The following is a 19197-nucleotide window of genomic DNA, read 5'->3' as shown; positions in this document are numbered from 1 at the left end:
TAATCTTAGAACATTAAACTCATCATCATATCTCCCTACTTAAAACATTCAAATGGATTTCCATTGAAAAATCATTGTTTTACAAGTCTCTCCATGATGTTTAGACTCATCTCCTACCACACCCCTCCCATCTTCTTTCACACCCATGAATATTCACATATACACCCACATTTTTTTCTAGCCATAAATAGATCATGCTTCATTTACAAGAATGCAACTTCACAATTATAATATGCATTATTTTCTCTGCCTCCCTTAATTACCCTAATGAATCAAAGTTCCTTTATTAAGAAGACATCACTTTTATTATTATTGTGATCATTAAGATTGGTCTTGGTCTGGTTTAGGTATTAGAGATCTCAGCCTACATAATGTGCTTTCAGGTCTTCCAAAAGGCCTAACTGAACTAACTGTTAATGTTTGAAAGCACAGACTCACAAAAAGACTGACTACCATCTGGAGAATGTCAATTGTATGCCCAGGAAGTAGCCTACAAGGTGACCTCATTATTATTTCACATTCTGTTTAGACTTAGAAAATGGATTACTATGGGCATCATCAGAAAATCTACAAACAACAAATGCTGGAGAGGGTGTGGAGAAAAGGGAACCCTCTTGCACTGTTGGTAGGAATGTAAATTGATACAGACACTATGGAGAACAGTATGGAGGTTCCTTAAAAAAGTAAAAATAGAACTACCATATGACCCAGCAATCCCACTACTGGGCATATACCCAGAGAAAACCATAATTCAAACAGACACATGCACCCTAGTGTTCATTGCAGCACTATTTACAATAGCCAGGTCATGGAAGCAACCTAAATGCCCATCGACAGATGAATGGATAAAGAAGATGTGGTACATATATACAATGGAATATTACTCAGCCATAAAAAGGAATGAAATTGGGTCATTTGTAGAGACTTGGGTGGATCTAGAGACTGTCACACAGAGTGAAGTAAGTCAGAAAGAGAAAAACAAATATCGTGTATTAATGCATATATGTGGAATCTAGAAAAATAGTACAGATGAACCAGTTTGCAAGGCAGAGATAGAAACACAGATGTAGACAACAAACATATGGACTCCAATGAGGGGTGGTGGTGGTGGGATGAATTGGGAGATTTTGATTGACATATATACACTAATATGTATAAAATAGATAACTAATAAGAGCCTGCTGTATAAAAAATAAATAAAAGAAAATTCAAAAAAAAAGAAAATGGATTGCTAGTGTATCTAGGGTATAATGAAACAGCAGGAAACTAATGTTAATGAAGCAGGAAAGAAAATGATATATAAAATTCAGTATTATGTATATGTACACATACACTTACATATTCATAATTTGAATGAACTTGATGGAGAGACATTGAACTATAAGGGCCCAATTTATGTGTACATATTCATATATATATATACATACACATTTACATATCTGCTACATAAGTATTCCAGTTTATCTACAAGATGCTTACCTAATGACTCTGGAGACACACTCTCAACATTTGTTTCTCTGACTTTTTCTTTTCCCATGTGTTTATTGCTGTTTTAACCCCTTTTCTTATAGATACATGATTTATTCATTAAAGTCGAATTCTTTTGTCTCTTTAAAGCATGGGTTGCAAACCAGCTATATAGGTAAGTTAAATGAGTGAAACAGGTTGGACAAAACATTAGGGGTCCAGGTGAGAGAGGCAAACTGAAGATGTATCTCATTAAAACAGAAGCAGCTAATTGACTCTGCTACTCTGGAATGTTGGCCTGCTTTTGATATACTATCTTATTTATCCTTAATTTTTAAGAAAAAAAAAGTTTAATTTGTTAAAGTGATATCTTCTTAATTTTAAAGTTAGAATCTACTTAATAGGTTTTTTTTTAACTTTAACTTAAATTTAGTCCTCAGTGTACCATTTTGCAATCTCTGCTTTCAGATAGTTCTGCCTTACATCTCAGCTGTTGTGCTTGTTTAAACTGTAAACATCAAAAGGCACCTTGCTTTCTTAATTCCAGGTCTTTCACATAGGGAGATGATGTCAAAATTGCCCTCATAAGTATCAACAAATTTTTCACTTACTAATGCATGAAAATTCATACTTAGCATTAGATGCATTCTTAAGATTTGTAAAGAATGGATAATGTTTTAAACTGTTACATAATTTCGTGTTTAGAAGCTAAAGACTTTAACAGATCATCTAATCCAAATCCTTTATTTTTATGCGCCACATAATTTATAGAGAAACTAGGACTGGCTCTTAAACCAAGTTTCTGATTTCAAATGTTGTGTGCTTTCCCGTCTTCCATGATATCTTTTGTTTAGCTGGTAGTGTGAATGAAGGTTTTGAGAGTGGGTTTTGCTTTTTATGGAGGGTGGGTGGTAAATCATAACAAATAAGTTTAAAGAACACTGAGCATGTTAAAAAATGATAAAATCACATACAATATTGACCCTGTAACCCAAAGACAAATCTGGGTCTTTTCAGGATGTTGTCTATTGAATGTGGATTCCCCCCACCACACAAGCACAGGTTCTTTACAGTGTCTTCACATCTTTGTTTTACTAGCATTGCATCAGGAGATAATTAACTTCAGCAAAATGAACTGAATTTTCTTTTCTTAGATATACACAAAGATGAAAAATCATGAACAAATGAAATATGTGACCACTTCAATCTATCCTTGTGTTAACTATATTTTCTTAAATTATGTTGCTAACTATAGGAATTTTGTTTTACAAAAGATAGCATTTCCATGGCTTGAATGTTTTCATTCTCCTTTCATAGATTTTCCTCTTTCCTTGATTTAAAACAAATGCCTTCAGTATTTATATATAAAGACATATATAAAGACATATCTTTAGTTTACTGAAGCTGGAATTGTGCCAGATACATTACAATCCACAGCTGTAAAGGACTGGTAGTTTAAAGCAGTAACCTTGTTTTTGTTACAATCAGGCTGCCATTTTTTCTGTAAGATTTTAAGCATTTCATTCATTCGACTAATATATCTCTATGAAGAAGAATGCCTCAGGACTCAAAACTTCGGCTGTGTATTTAGAGAGCTTATTAGGAAAGAAATCATCTGTCTGGAGGAAGCAGTCAAAATTTGTCTTCTACTTTGTGCAAAAATATGAGCAATGCCTTTTGTTGTCTGGGTAACCACACGCCTCTGCAGTCTCTTAAACATGACATATCTCATTAGTGTCTCTAGTTCTTTGGCCTGTCTGTCTAGAGTGCTAGCCAAAGGAGCAAATGAGAGTTTCATGTTTTCTTCTTATTTCCAACCTAATGTGTTTGGTTGTTTTGTTTTCAGTCTCTTTAGAGACAAATGGCTTAACTATCTGTTTCTGTTTTTCATGTCAGTCTCCACTCCATGCCAAGAACCTCAGTTTACTTTTTCTGTGTTTTCCCACTTTTTGTATGTACCTGATTGATTTTGAATTTCTCCATAAGACCCAACAGGAATTTGCCTGCCACTCTCCAACCAACACTCATTCAATATGAGAATCCCTTTTAGATGGCTAATGCTATTCACAATCCTGGTCAAGTAGTGAGCAATAGAAAGGGATTATTTATTTCCTATAGAACTCATTATAGAGGTGATTTCCTAATTTCGCCACAGTTTCCTTAATAATAAGACCATCCTATTGCTGTCTCTTGTTGTTGTTTTCTTCTTCTGTTCAATTCTTCTCTTTTCAGTGTTGAGAATAATTGAGCATTCAGTATGTTATGAGTCACTGAGGATGAACACCTAGTAACATCTTCACCCTGCTGCCATTATTCTCTGAGAATCATCTTGTCACTGATGACTCATGACTTTAGGTTGAATTTATTGGGCATGACCATCCTTTATCCCATATTCCAACTACTTTAGTTGATACCAGAATGACATTAGGGATTCCTTGATCAAGGAACCAGAGAATAACTGTATACATTTAAATGACTCTATAACTCTTCAGCATCTCTTATGCTCAGCATTGAAAAGTAACATTTTTCCCTTTCCTTAAGCCATATTCTTCACTCTAGGAATGTGACCTAAGTTTGATATATCCTTCTGGAATTCACCATTAATAGAATTTTCACCAGCCAGCTTACCTGAAAAAGTATCACAAACTCAAACTTCTGAATGTTCTGTGATCATTAGGAATCTGAGGTTTTAATTGTCAGCAGTCCAGGTATAGAAATATAGAATGGAAAGATAATCAGCCCAGTTTTGAGCATGAGCGAAATAAAATAAAAATCTTAAATTCAAAAAAGTGAAGCTTTGCATAAAACATGTCCTATTTTAGCAAGAATACCGATAGGATAGAAAATTAAGTATGTATATTAACATCTGATAAAGCCAAAATAGGTATTTTTCTATGTTCATGCTAGACAACTGATATCATATTTCTGCATGCTAAAAGATTGCTCTAGTGGTGTTAAAAAATGATAATATGCTCCAGCAGGCTTTACCCAGTTTATAATGGTTATATTTTCCCATTGTCTCTCATCTGTATAAATTTATGACTTACACTGACAAGCCCATACCACTTGATATACTTTTTTTTTCATTGCTAAAATCATTTTTTTTCTACATCTTTATTGGAGTATAATTGCTTTACAATGGTTTGTTAGTTTCTGCTTTATAACAAAGTGAGTAAGTTATACATATACATATATTCCCATATCTCTTCTCTCTTGCGTCTCCCTCCCTCCCACCCTCCCTATCCCACCCTTCTAGGTGGTCACAAAGCACCGAGCTGATCTCCCTGTGCTATGCGGCTGCTTCGCACGATCTGTTTTACGTTTGGTAGTGTATATATGTCCATGCCACTCTCTCGCTTTGTCACAGCTTACCCTTCCCTCTCCCCATATCCTCAAGTCCATTCTCTAGTACGTCTGTGTCTTTATTACTGTCTTACCGCTAGGTTCATGTCATTTTTTTTTTTCCTTAACTTCCATATATATGTGTTAGCCTACGGTATTTGTCTTTCTCTTTCTGACTTACTTCACTCTGTATGACAGACTCTAGGTCCATCCACTTCATTACAAGTAGATCAATTTCGTTTCTTTTTATGGCTGAGTAATATTCCATTGTATATATGTGCCACATCTTCTTTATCCATTCATCCGATGATGGACACTTAGGTTGTTTCCATCTCCGGGCTATTGTAAATAGAGCTGCAATGAACATTTTGGTACATGACTCTTTTTGAATTATGGTTTTCTCAGGGTATATGCCCAGTAGTTGGATTGCTGGGTCATATGGTCGTTCTATTTTTAGTTTTTTAAGGAACCTCCATACTGTTCTCCATAGTGGCTGTACCAATTTATTTTCCCACCAGCAGTGCAAGAGTGTTCCCTTTTCTCCACACCCTCTCCAGCATTTATTGTTTCTAGATTTTTTGATGATGGACATTCTCACTGGTGTGAGATGATATCTCATTGTAGTTTCCATTTGCATTTCTCTAATGATTAATGACATTGAGCATTCTTTCATCTGTTTGTTGGCAGTCTGCATATCTTCTTTGGAGAAATGTCTATTTAGGTCTTCTGCGCATTTTTGGATTGGGTTGTTTGTTTTTTTGTTATTGAGCTGCATGAGCTGCTTGTAAATTTTGGAGATTAATCCTTTGTCAGTTGCTTCATTTGCAAATATTTTCTCCCATTCTGAGGGTTGTCTTTTCATCTTGTTTATGGTTTCCTTTGCTGTGTGAAAGCTTTGGTGTTTCATTAGGTCCCATTTGATTATTTTTATTTCCATTTCTCTAGGATGTGGGTCAAAAAGGATCTTGCTGTGATTTATGTCATAGAGTGTTCTGCCTATGTTCTCCTCTAAGAGTTTGATAGTTTCTGGCCTTACATTTAGGTCTTTAATCCATTTTGAGTTTATTTTTGTGTATGGTGTTAGGGAGTGATCTAATCTCATACTTTTACATGTACCTGTCCAGTTTTCCCAGCACCACTTATTGAAGAGGCTATCCTTTCTCCACTGTACACTCCTTCCTCCTTTATCAAAGATAAGGTGACCATATGTGCGTGGGTTTATCTCTGGGCTTTCTATCCTGTTCCATTGTTCTACCTTTCTGTTTTTCTGCCAGTACCATACTGACTTGATTACTGTAGCTTTGTAGTATAGGCTGAAGTCCGGGAGCCTGATTCCTCCAGCTCCGTTTTTCGTTCTCAAGATTGCTTTGGCTATTCGGGGTCTTTTGTGTTTCCATACAAATTGTGAAATTTTTTGTTCTAGTTCTGTGAAAAATGCCAGTGGTAGTTTCATAGGGATTGCATTGAATCTGTAGATTGCTTTGGGTAGTAGAGTCATTTTCACAATGTTGATTCTTCCAATCCAAGAACATGGTATATCTCTCCATCTATTTGTATCATCTTTAATTTTCTTCATCAGTGTCTTATAATTTTCTGCATACAGGTCTTTTGTCTCCTTAGGTAGGTTTATTCCGAGATATTTTATTCTTTGTGTTGCAATGGTAAATGGGAGTGTTTTCTTGATCTCACTTTCAGATTTTCGTCATTAGTGTATAGAAATGCCAGAGATTTCTGTGCATTAATTTTGTATCCTGCTACTTTACCAAATTCATTGATTAGCTGTAGTAGTTTTCTGGTAGCATCTTTAGGATTCTCTGCGTATAGTATCATGTCATCTGCAAACAGTGACAGCTTTACTTCTTCTTTTCCGATTTGGATTCCTTTTATTTCCTTTTCTTCTCTATTTGCTGTGGCTAAAACTTCCAAAACTATGTTGAATAAGAGTGGTGAGAGTGGGCAACCTTGTCTTGTTCCTGATCTTAGTGGAAATGCTTTCAGTTTTTCACCACTGAGGACGATGTTGGCTGTGGGTTTGTCATATATGGCCTTTATTATATTGAATAAAGTTCCCTGTATGCCTACTTTCTGCAGGGTTTTTATCATAAATGGGTGTTGAATTTTGTCGAAAGCTTTCTCTGCATCTATTGAGATGATCATATGGTTTTTCTCCTTCAATTTGTTAACATGGTGTATCACGTTGATTGATTTGCATATATTGAAGAATCCTTGCATTCCTGGAATAAGCCTCACTTGATCATGGTGTATGATCGTTTTAATGTGCTGTTGGATTCTGTTTGCTAGTATTTTGTTGAGGATTTTTGCATCTATGTTCATCAGTGATATTGGCCTGTAGTTTTCTTTCTTTGTGACATCCTTGTCTGGTTTTGGTATCAACGTGATGGTGGCCTCGTAGAATGAATTTAGGAGTGTTCCTCCCTCTGCTATATTTTGGAAGAGTTTGAGAAGGATAGGTGTTAGCTCTTCTCTAAATGTTTGATAGAATTCGCCTGTGAAGTCATCTGGTCCTGGGCTTTTGTTTGTTGGAAGATTTTTAATCACAGTTTCAATTTCAGTGCTTGTGATTGGTCTGTTCATATTTTCTATTTCTTCCTGATACAGTCTTGGCAGGTTGTGCATTTCTAAGAATTTGTCCATTTCTTCCAGGTTGTCCATTTTATTGGCATAGAGTTGCTTGTAGTAATCTCTCATGATCTTTTGTATTTCTGCAGTGTCAGTTGTTACTTCTCCTTTTTCATTTCTAATTCTATTGACTTGAGTCTTCTCCCTTTTTTTCTTGATGAAGCTGGCTAATGGTTTATCAATTTTGTTTATCTTCTCAAAGAACCAGCTTTTAGTTTTATTGATCTTTGCTATTGTTTCCTTCATTTCTTTTTCATTTATTTCTGATCTGATTTTTATGATTTATTTCCTTCTGCTAACTTTGGGCTATTTTTGTTCTTCTTTCTCTAACTGCTTTAGGTGCAAGGTTAGGTTGTTTATTCGAGATGTTTCCTGTTTCTAGGTGGGATTGTATTGCTATAAACTTCCCTCTTAGAACTGCTTTAGCTGCATCCCAAATGGGTCGTCGTGTCTCCATTGTCATTTGTTTCTAGGTATTTTTTGATTTCCTCTTTTATTGCTTGAGAGATCACTTCATTATTAAGTAGTGCATTGTTTAGCCTCCATGTGTTTGTATTTTTTACACATCTTTTCCTGTAATTGATATCTAGTCTCATAGCGTTGTGGTCGGAAAAGATACTTGATACGATTTCAATTTTCTTAAAGTTACCAAGGCTTGATTTGTGACCCAAGATATGATCTATCCTGGAGAATGTTCCATGAGCACTTGAGAAAAATGTGTATTCTGTTGTTTTTGGATGGAATGTCCTATAAATATTAATTAAGTCCATCTTGTTTAATGTATCATTTAAATCTTGTGTTTCCTTATTTATTTTCATTTTGGATGATCTGTCCATTGGTGAAAGTGGGGTGTTAAAGTCCGCTACTATGATTGTGTTACTGTCAGTTTCCCCTTTTATGGCTGTCAGTATTTGCCTTATATATTGAGGTGCTCCTATGTTGGGTGCATAAATATTTACAGTTGTTATATCTTCTTCTATCGAGCCCTTGATCATTATGTAATGTCCTTCTTTGTCTCTTGTAATAGTCTTTATTTTAAAGTCCATTTTTTGTGATATGAGAATTGCTACTCCAGCTTTCTTTTGGTTTCCATTTGCATGGAATATCTTTTTCCATCCCCTTACTTTCAGTCTGTATGTGTCCCTAGGTCTGAAGTGGGTCTCTTGTAGACAGCAAATATATGGGTCTTGTTTTTGTATCCATTCAGCCAATCTGTGTCTTTTGGTGGGAGCATTTAGTCCATTTACATTTAAGGTAATTATCGATATGTATATTCCTATTCCCATTTTCTTCATTGTTTCGGGTTCGTTATTGTAGGTCTTTTCCTTCTCTTGTGTTTCTTGCCTAGAGAAGTTCCTCTAGCATTTGTTGTAAAGCTGGTTTGGTGGTGCTGAACTCTCTCAGCTTTTGCTTGTCTGTAAAGGTTTTAATTTCTCCATCAAATCTGAATGAGATCCTTGCTGGGTAGAGTAATCTTGGTTGCAGGTTTTTCTCCTTCATCACTTTAAATATGTCCTACCAGTCCCTTCTGGCTTGCAGAGTTTCTGCTGAAAGATCAGCTTTTAACCTTATGGGGATTCCCTTGTGTGTTATTTGTTGTTTTTCCCTTGCTGCTTTTAATATGTTTTCTTTGTATTTAATTTTTGACAGTTTGATTAATATGTGTCTTGGCATATTTCTCCTTGCATTTATCATGTATGGGAGTCTCTGTGCTTCCTGGACTTGATTAACTATTTCCTTTCCCATATTAGGGAAGTTTTCAACTATAATCTCTTCAAATATTTTCTCAGTCCATTTCTTTTTCTCTTCTTCTGGAACCGCTATAATTTGAATGTTGTGTTTAATGTTGTCCCAGAGGTCTCTGAGACTGTCCTCATTTCTTTTCATTCTTTTTTCTTTATTCTGCTCTGCAGTAGTTATTTCCACTATTTTATCTTCCAGGTCACTTATCCATTCTTCTGCCTCAGTTATTCTGCTATTGATTCCATCTAGAGTATTTTTAATTTCATTTATTGTGTTGTTCATTGTTGCTTGTTTCATCTTTAGTTCTTCTAGGTCCTTGTTAGATGTTTCTTGCATTTTGTCTATTCTATTTCCAGATTTTGGATCATCTTTACTATCATTATTCTGAATTCTTTTTCAGGTAGACTGCCTATTTTCTGTTCATTTGTTAGGTCTGGTGGGTTTTTATCTTGCTTCTTCACCTGCTGTGTGTTTTTCTGTCTTCTCATTTTGCTTATCTTACTGTGGGGTCTCTTTTTTGCAGGCTGCAGGTTCGTAGTTCCCGTTGTTTTTGGTGTCTGTCCCCAGTGGCTAAAGTTGGTTCAGTGGGTTGTGTAGGCTTCCTGGTGGAGGGGACTAGTGCCTGTGTTCTGGTGGAAGAGACTGGACCTTGTCTTTCTGGTGAGCAGTTCCACGTCTGTTGGCGTGTTTTGGGTTGTCTGTGGACTTATTATGTTTTTAGGCAGCCTCTCTGCTAATGGGTGGGGTTGTGTTCTTGTCTTGCTAGTTGTTTGGCATAGGGTGTCCAGCACTATATCTTGCTGGTCATTGAGTGAAGCTGGGTGCTGGTGTTGAGATGGAGATCTCTGGGAGATTTTCACCAACTTTGACATTATGTGGAGCTGGGAGGTCTCTTGCAGACCAGTGTCATGAAGTTGGCTCTCCCACCTCAGAGGCATAGCACTGACTCCTGACTGCAGCACCAAGAGCCTTTCATCCACACGGCTCAGAATACAAGGGAGAAAAAGTAGAAAGATAGAAAGATAAGAAGAAAATAAAGAAAGAAAGAAAGGAGGGAGGGAGGGAAGGAAAGAAATATAGAAGATAAAATACAATAAAGTAAGATAAAAATAAAGTTATTAAAATATAAAATAATTATTAAGAAAAGAAAAATTTTTTTAAAGAAAAAAAAAACAGAACCCTAGGACAAATGGTGGAAGCAAAACTATACAGACAAAATCTCACCCAGAGGCATACACACTCACAAAAAGAGGACAAGGGGAAAAAATCATAAATCTTGCTCTCAAAGTCCACCTCCTCAATTTGGGATGATCCGTTGTCTATTCATGTATTCCACAGATGCAGGGTACATCAAGTTGATTGTGGAGCTTTAATCCGCTGCTTCTGAGGCTGCTGGGAGAGATTTCCCTTTCTCTTCTTTGTTCTCACAGCTCCCAGGGCTCAGCTTTGGATTTGGCCCCGCCTCTGCGTGTAGGTCGCTGGAGGGCGTCTGTTCTTCACTCAGACAGGACGGGGTTAAAGGAGCGGCTGCTTCGTGGACTCTGGCTCACTCAGGCCGAGGGGAGGGAAGGGTACGGAGTGTGGGGCGAGCCTGCGGCGGCAGCGGCCTGCGTGATGTTGCACCAGCCTGAGGTGCGTTCTCCAGGGGAAGTTGTCCCTGGATCCCGGGACCCTGGCAGTGGCGGGCTGCACAGGCTCCCCGCAAGGGGTGTGTGGATAGTGACCTGTGCTTGCACAGAGATTTCTTGGTGGCGGCAGCAGCAGCCTTAGTGTCTCATGCCCGTCTCTGGGGTCCGCGCTTTTAGCCGCGGCTTGCGCCAGTCTCTGGAGCTCCTTTAAGCAGCGCTCTTAATCCCCTCTCCTCGCGTAACAGGAAACAAAGAGGGAAGAAAAAGTCTCTTGCCTCTTCGGCAGGTGCAGACTTTTTCCGGACTCCCTCCCGGCTAGCCGTGGTGCACTAACCCCTTCAGGCTGTGTTCACGCAGCCAACCCCAGTCCTCTCCCTGCACTCCGACCTCCCCGTGAAGCCCGAGCCTCAGCTCCCAGCCCCGCCCGCCCCGGCGGGTGAGCAGACAAGCCTCTTGGGCTGGTGAGTACCGGTCGGCACCGATCCTCTGTGCGGGAATCTCTCCGTTTTGCCCTCCGCACCCCTGTTGCTGTGCTCTCCTCCTTGTCTCCGAAGCTTCCCCCCTCTGCCTCCCGCAGTCTCTGCCCGCGAAGGGGCTCCTAGTGTGTGGAAACATTTCCTCCTTCACGGCTTCCTCCCACTGGTGCAGGTCCCGTCCCTATCCTTTTGTCTCTGTTTATTCTTTTTTCTTTTGCCCTACCCAGGTACGTGGGGACTTTCTTGCCTTTTGGGAGGTCTGAGGTCTTCTGCTAGTGTTCAGTAGGCGTTCTGTAGGAGTTATTCCACGTGTAGATGTATTTCTTGTGTATCTGTGAGGAGGAAGGTGATCTCCGTGTCTTACTCTTCCGCCATCTTCCCCTCGTCCGATATATTTACTTTTAAGTGCTGCCAAATCAGAAAAAAAAAAAAAGAATTACAATTAATTTACATAATATTGGAACACTTGAAAATGATTTTGTGTTTTGGCTAGGACAAATCTTTATAGTCTACCCATTTATGAATATTATTTATATGGCATGTTTAGACCATGTTGTATTGTAGAGTGCTTTTATTTAACTTCAGTTAGCTATGAGATATCACTGGGTAGATGGAGAGTATTTATTAGAGTTGAGAAGTAGATTACTGTAAAATTTCATAATTTTGGTTTTTAAACCAGTAAGTGAAAAGATTGATAATAAAGGTCATTAGAAATTTCTGTGAGTTCTGTGTTTAGCTCAAGCCATATTTTTCCTTCTTTGAGATCTCAGTAATCACACGGCAGACAGTGACTTGTAATTCCTGTTTCTTGGCATCTCACGTTCTTTTTGAGAAGTTCGGTTTGTTTTCTTTTAATCCAAGCCCACTCTTTAATAAAATGTGTTCACTGGTAAATCACAGAAGAAACAGTCATGTGTTAAAAACCCATATTTCCACTGGTTACCAGGTCCTAACAATGCTCTTACACATTGACTACATGTCTAGTTATAATGACCTTCAAATAATTGTTTCTATTCTTCATAATAATACCCCTGAGAATTTCTTCTCACTTTTGTTTATGCACAATAAACCTGACCACGTCAAATTAATTACTACACTAGTTCCTGCTCAAAGTGATCAAGTTAATTGAAGGGCACAGCATATGTTATTTTCCTTGCTGTCTATTCCCAATGAACCCTCTTACCTTTGTCCCACAATATTTCAGTAATATACTATTGCACAGAAAATCCAAGCTAGCAGATTTAATATAAATGACAGAGATTGTAACTTTCCTCAAAAGACATTTAAATATAGTATCTCTCTAAATGTGTCTATTTGTATTAACTTTCTGTTTCAATTTTAAATCAAATTATATATGGTAAGGATGTAGAGCAACTGGAACTTTCTTAAATTCCTGAAAAGAGTGAATATTGGTACAGACTCTTTGAAAAAAAAATTCTAGCCCTATCTATTTAAGCAATCATAAGTATATCTTAAGACTCAACCATTCTATTTCTTATTAAATACTCAACAGAAATGAGAGTTTGTGTCCACCAAAAGACACATAAGGGAATATTCATAATTTTATTTGTAATGGCCTAAAATTGTAAACAAGCAAAATATATATTACCAGTAAAATGGTAAACAAATTGATATATATTCATGAATAATATTTCATATTCTGAAATATTATGCAGAAATAAATGTAATTAATAACTGACATGCACACCAATATGGGTGTATTTCACAAACATGATGTTGAGTCAAAGAAGTCAGGAATAGAAGAGTATGATTCTGTTTATGTGGATTTGTTTAAGCTAATCTGTGATTTAGATGTTAGGATTATGCTTATTCTAAGAGAAATACTTACTGGGAGAGGTCACAAATGAACCTTCTACAATTCTGGAAGTATTCTAGTAGGGTGGTGGTTAAACAGGGGCAGTGATAGGTAAAACTCCAGTGAGTTGTATACTTAGGATTTGTGAAATTATACATCTATAAAAACTAAAAATAAAATAAAGTATGTTGGGGATTTAAAAAAATCTATGTAACAATTAACACCTGACCATGTTAAGAAGATTCCCAAACAATCTCAATGTATAGATATAGAAAACTCCGCCAATTTGCTTTTGAAAATACTGTGGTTTGTTGTTTTGTTTTCTTTTAGTGTCCTGAATTTAAAAGGCCCAGGGATGTTGCAGTTGACTGGGTTGCTGGAAATATTTATTGGACTGACCATTCTAGAATGCACTGGTTCAGTTACTACACTACTCACTGGACCAGTCTGAGATACTCTATCAACGTAGGACAGCTGAATGGCCCCAACTGCACCAGACTCTTAACAAATATGGCTGGAGAACCCTACGCTATTGCTGTAAATCCTAAAAGAGGGTAGGTTAATGACCTGGTTATTTATATTTCTTGATATGAGTATCCATTTTTACAGATTGTCCCACCCATGCTCTGTAGTGTTGTTTCTGGAAGAGTGTTCAACGTATAATAGATTCACAAGACTTCTGAAAATCCCTCTACCCCTTCTGTACAAAAGCATGTCCTTTTCACACCAAATGGTGGTGCAAAATATATTCTTCTTCCTGAACATTTGCTACTTTATACATTTAGTGTATGTTATGTGTGCGTTCAGTGTATATGTTATGTGTGCATTCAGATTAATGAAACTGATGTGAAAAACATAACCACTGTAGTTAATCTAAAATCGAATTTTTGAGACATTAAAAATAATATTAAACATGTTAAGTGTAGAATATTAGTGACGGGCTATTTCTGGTAATAAAAAATGGAGGCATATGTATAAACAAATTTAAACAATTTAACACAAATATTCCCTTTACTCGGCTTGATTTTTTCCTTTTTTACTGTCTTATTTCTTATTTATAAGCAATGACCAAAAAGGAAATAGGGAAATGTTAAATAAAACTCCTAATCACCCGTAAAGTGGATCATTAGATCCTGAGTAAAAAGAGGCAACTGCTGTTTACTTACTAGAATTATGTTATGTGGTGTCTTCTAAGTGAGAAAATTATTTATGTCTGAGAAAATAGTTACTATATCAAAAGCATACTGATGCATCATCTATAGTGAAATGAATATTCTGTCATGATAAGAAGATAATTTCAGGTGTTAGAAATATTTTTCTTCTAAAATTTTAAGGAAATTTTCAAAATTGAACTTTGCCTATCAAGTGAGCCTATTAAACAGTGGCTCTCAAATTTTAGGGAATAGGTACGACTTTTACATTGTTGATTCCTGGGGCCCCCTCTTGGAGGTACTCACTCTGTAGGTTTAGAGTTGGGTCCAGAAATCTGCTTTTTCAGGCAATTTTCAGGGACTCTAAGGTGATTCTGATGCACAGGGTCTGAAGAGACCCTGTTTTGGGTTGTAACAGAACATTCACCAGGCTAAGCACATTCACCAGGCTAACCAACTTGACCTATCTCTTCAGGATGATGTACTGGACGATTGTTGGGGACCACTCCCACATAGAAGAAGCGGCCATGGACGGTACTCTGAGAAGAATTTTAGTACAAAAGAATTTACAGAGACCCACAGGTATGATATGTGTCCCACACAGTCTAAAATGTGAAGTAGTGTGCTAAGTATAATAGTATTGCCTTTCTTTCTAGTTTTGTTGGCAATATAATCATTTTTACAAGCAGATAAAATAATTTATAGTATGACTTTATAAAAGTCATTAACATTTCATGTTGTACTTTCCCAACTTGAAAGTCAGGTTCTTACCATACTGCTGGTGATATTATGGGGATATTATTTGACAATTACCTAAGTTATAAGGTAATTGTCAACTTGAAAAGTCAGGTTCTTACCATACTGCTGGTGATATTATGGGGATATTATTTGACAATTACCTAAGTTATAAGGCTATAAGTAGGATTTCACCTGCATGAAAATTTGGCAGTTTATAGCATTGTGTTAGGGTGTTTTTACAGCTATGTGTTAATGATATTGGGATAGATGGTAATATTCCTAGAGGTTGAGAGACTAAATGGATAGACAGGTGGGAACATATAAACAACTTTTGTGAAAGACACTCACAGCTCTTTTCAATCTGGCTTTAATCTCCCTTCCAGCCATGTCATCTAAACTACCAGTCTATACTCTCTATACTTCCAGGAGTGTTCAGGAGCTCAGGTCTTTTTTCTGCATTCCTGTTCTTTCTCCTATGCCATTTTCCTCCCAGATCCCTCATCTAGAATGCCCTTCCAACTTTTGTGTACCTAGAGGAATCTTACCAGTCTTGTAAGGTCTAAGTTTAGTACTTCCTCATAAAATATTTTCATACTGCAGAAGCCTCAGAGATTTTTGTGCCATCCCCCACCCCCTCCCACTACATCCCCATCAAAAAGGACACAATACATTGTCTATAGCATATGTTATTTTGCAATTAGGCTTAGCATACGTTATTTAACAATTAGGCTTTCTATAGCATATGTTATTTAACAATATAAAGTCGAAACTTTATATTTGGTACTTATATTTTTATTACTTTTAATGTGCCTTATGCCTTTTCCTCCAAGTAGATAGTTTTTACTCTTATAGGAAGGAACAATCATTGGGATTTAGTTTATTTATGTAGGTGTGTCTCAATTCAGTGATTTAACAAATACTAATTGAACACTCACCTGGTGACAGAAATTGTTCCAGATGCTGAAGAAATAATTTCCTGCCCTTGTGAAGAGAGTTCCAATTCTCAGGAAACTTACTTTCCTGTATAGGATAGAATATGTAGGATACATCATGTCAGGTAATTATAAAAGCTATGTAGAAAACAAAATATAAGAGATGGGCAGTTATGGGAATGTACTATTTTAGTTATGATTATCAAAGTAGTCATCTCTAGAAAGGTGATATTTGAGAAGATGACTGAATAAAGAGAGATAGCAAACTATGTGATTATGTGAAGAAAGAGCTTTCCAAGTAGACAGAATGGCAAGTTATGAGTTAGGAAGGAACTTAGCATGTGTAAGAAACAGCAGTAATGTTAGGACAGTTGGCGCTCCGTATCCATGGTAGGTTGAATTTACTGAACCCACAGATACCGAGGGCTGACTATAATATGCCATTTTATATAAAGGACTTGAGCGTTTGCAGGTTTTGGTATTCATGGGGGATCCTATAACCAATCCCCTGCAGACACCAAGGGATGGCTGTATGCCTAGAAGCATATGATCAACTCGGGAGAATAGTAGATGTGAGAGTGACAAGGTGACCAAAGTCAGATCATCCAGGACCTGGAACACACTGATAAGGACTGGATTCTATTCTAGCTTTAAGGGAAGCAAGCCACTGGGGATTTTGAGGAAAGTGGCATGATCTGCTCAAACACTATTTTATTTTTTAAAGAACTTTGTACTTCTTTTTCTTAACTTTTTTATTTTTAACTAATTTTAGACTTTTATTCAGTAGAAAGGTTGGACAATTGATTTAAAAAAAGCTTCTCTGACGTTAACATCTTACATAGCCATAGTATACATAACATTATTTTCATTTTAAAAAATGACTCAGGAAGCAATGTATAGAATTGCCTGTCTGAGGGTTCTTATGAGGGAATCTGAGACAGGCATTCTTGGGAAATTTATTTATGAAGGGAGTGTTATTTCCTTGCTGTCATGTGTTGTAGTTGTGGACATGACCAACATAAGTCAATCAGATGGAGATATCTCACAGGAAATTGGAGATTTTAGTTCTGGAGCTCAAAGCAGAACTAGAAACTTAGTTCAGAGAACTGGCAATAGAAAACCGATGATTTAAAGTTGCTGGAGTTAAGATAGACAAGGGAGGAGAAAACAGAGGCTTCTTAGGGTAGAAATGTGTGAGATGCTTATATTCAGAAGAGTCAGGATCAAAAATAAAGACTACAGAGGTGTTTGAGCAATAGGACCAAAGCAACAGAATTCAGTGCCGTAATAGCTGACAGAAAAGTTTCAAAAGGAAGATGGTATACCCTATTGGGCATAGCATAGTGTATTAGACAGAAGAAATATGGAGTCGTAGAAAGAGTATAAGCCTTCCATTTATATAGACTTGAGTTAAAATTACGCAACCTGCATAAACTTTTCAGCACCAACGTTCTTATTTGTAAACTGCATATGATAATATTTACCTTACAGAGAATTTATAACAATTCATTTATATCAGAAGTTAACACCAATGTAAATTGATTAGTATAATTTCTTGAATACCTAAGAGACTAAGAATAATTATAGAAATAATATGCCACGTACTAGAGCCTTGCATTTGTACCTTGTCCACCATAACTCCATAACCCGAATTTTATTTTTTTTGATGGCATCTGGCCTGTGAATGTATTTCCTTTTTTTTTTGAATTTTATTTTATTTTATTTTTATACAGCAGGTTCTTATTAGTTATCTATTTTATACATATTAGTATATATATGTCAAACACAATCTCCCAATTCATCCCACCAATACCACTGCCCCCCCTACTTTCCCCTCTTGGTGTCCATACATTTGTTCTCTACCTCTGTGTCTCTATTTCTGCCTACAGACTGGTTCATCTGTATCATTATTCTAGATTCCACATGTATACGTTAATATACAATCTTTGTTTTTCTCTTTCGGACTTACTTCACTCTGTATGACAGTCTCTAGGTCCATCCACGTCTCTACAAATGACCCAATTTTGTTCCTTTTTATGGCTGAGTAATATTCCATTGTATATATGTACCACATCATCTTTATCCATTCGTCTATCAGTGGATGTTTAGCTTGCTTCCATGACCTGGCTATTGTAAATAGTGCTGTAATGAACATTGGGGTGCATGTGTCTTTTTGAATTATGGTTTTCTCTGGGTAAATGCCCAGAGGTGGGATTGCTGGGTCATATAGTAATTCTACTTTTAGTTTTTTAAGGAATCTCCATATTGTTATCCATAGTGGCTGTATCAATTTACATTCCCACCAACAGTACAAGAGGGTTCCTTTATCTCCACACCCTCTCCAGCATTTGTTGTTTGTAGATTTTCTGATGATACCCATTCTAACTAGTATCAGGTGATTGTAGTTTTGATTTGCATTTCTCTAATAATTAGTGATGTTGAGCAGCTTTTCATGTGCCTCTTGGCCATCTGTATGTCTTCTTTGGAGAAATGTCTGTTTAGGTCTTCTGCACATTTTTTGATTGGGTTGTTTGTTTTTTTAATATTGAGCTGCATGAGTTGTTTATATATTTTGGCAATTCATCCTTTGTCCAATTGATTCATTTGCAAATGTTTTCTCCCATTCTAAGTGTTGTCTTTTCATCTTGTTTATAGTTCCCTTTGCTGTGCAAAGGCTTGTAAGTTTCATTAGGTCCCATTTGTTTATTTTTGTTTTTATTTCAATTTCTCTAGAAGGTGGGTCAAAAAAGATCTTGCTGTGATTTATGTCAGAGAGTGTTCTTCCTATGTTTTCCTCTAAGAGTTTTAGGACTTTAATCCATTTTGAGTTTATTTTTGTGTATGGTGTTAGGGAGTGTTCTAATTTCATTCTTTTACATGTAGCTGTCCAGTTTTCCCAGCACCACTTATTGAAGAGACTGTCTTTTCTCCATTGTATATCCTTGACTCCTTTGCCATAGATTAGTTGTGCATTTATAAGTGCGTGGGTTTATCTCTGGGCTTTCTATCCTGTTCCATTGATCTGTATTTCTATTTTTGTGCCAGTACCATACTGTCTTGATTACTGTAGCTTTGTAGTATAGTCTGAAGTCAGGGAGCCTGATTCCTCCAATTCCATTTTTTCCCTGCAAGATTGCTTTGGCTATTTGGGGTCTTTTGTGTCTCCATACAAATTGTGAAATATTTTGTTCTAGTTCTGTAAAAAATGCCATTGTTAATTTCATAGGGATTGCATTGAATCTGTAGATTGCTTTGGGTAGTATA

The 19197-nt window shown here is 36.8% G+C and overlaps 1 protein-coding gene across 1 annotated transcript in view; it reads left to right on the top strand.

Moving 5' to 3' along the window:
* Window positions 1-19197, top strand: part of LRP1B (LDL receptor related protein 1B) — a 1810989-nt gene that overhangs the window by 1684714 nt on the left and 107078 nt on the right. Inside the window, exons 78-79 of the mRNA XM_049711954.1 lie at window positions 13443-13666; window positions 14739-14845. Of these exons, the coding sequence (XP_049567911.1) occupies window positions 13443-13666; window positions 14739-14845 (331 nt within the window). The remainder of the gene's footprint in view (window positions 1-13442; window positions 13667-14738; window positions 14846-19197) is intronic.

Source organism: Orcinus orca, chromosome 7 (genome assembly GCF_937001465.1).
Source record: "Orcinus orca chromosome 7, mOrcOrc1.1, whole genome shotgun sequence".
Taxonomy (NCBI): Eukaryota; Metazoa; Chordata; class Mammalia; order Artiodactyla; family Delphinidae; genus Orcinus; species Orcinus orca.
This window is presented reverse-complemented; position numbering and strand designations above follow the sequence as displayed.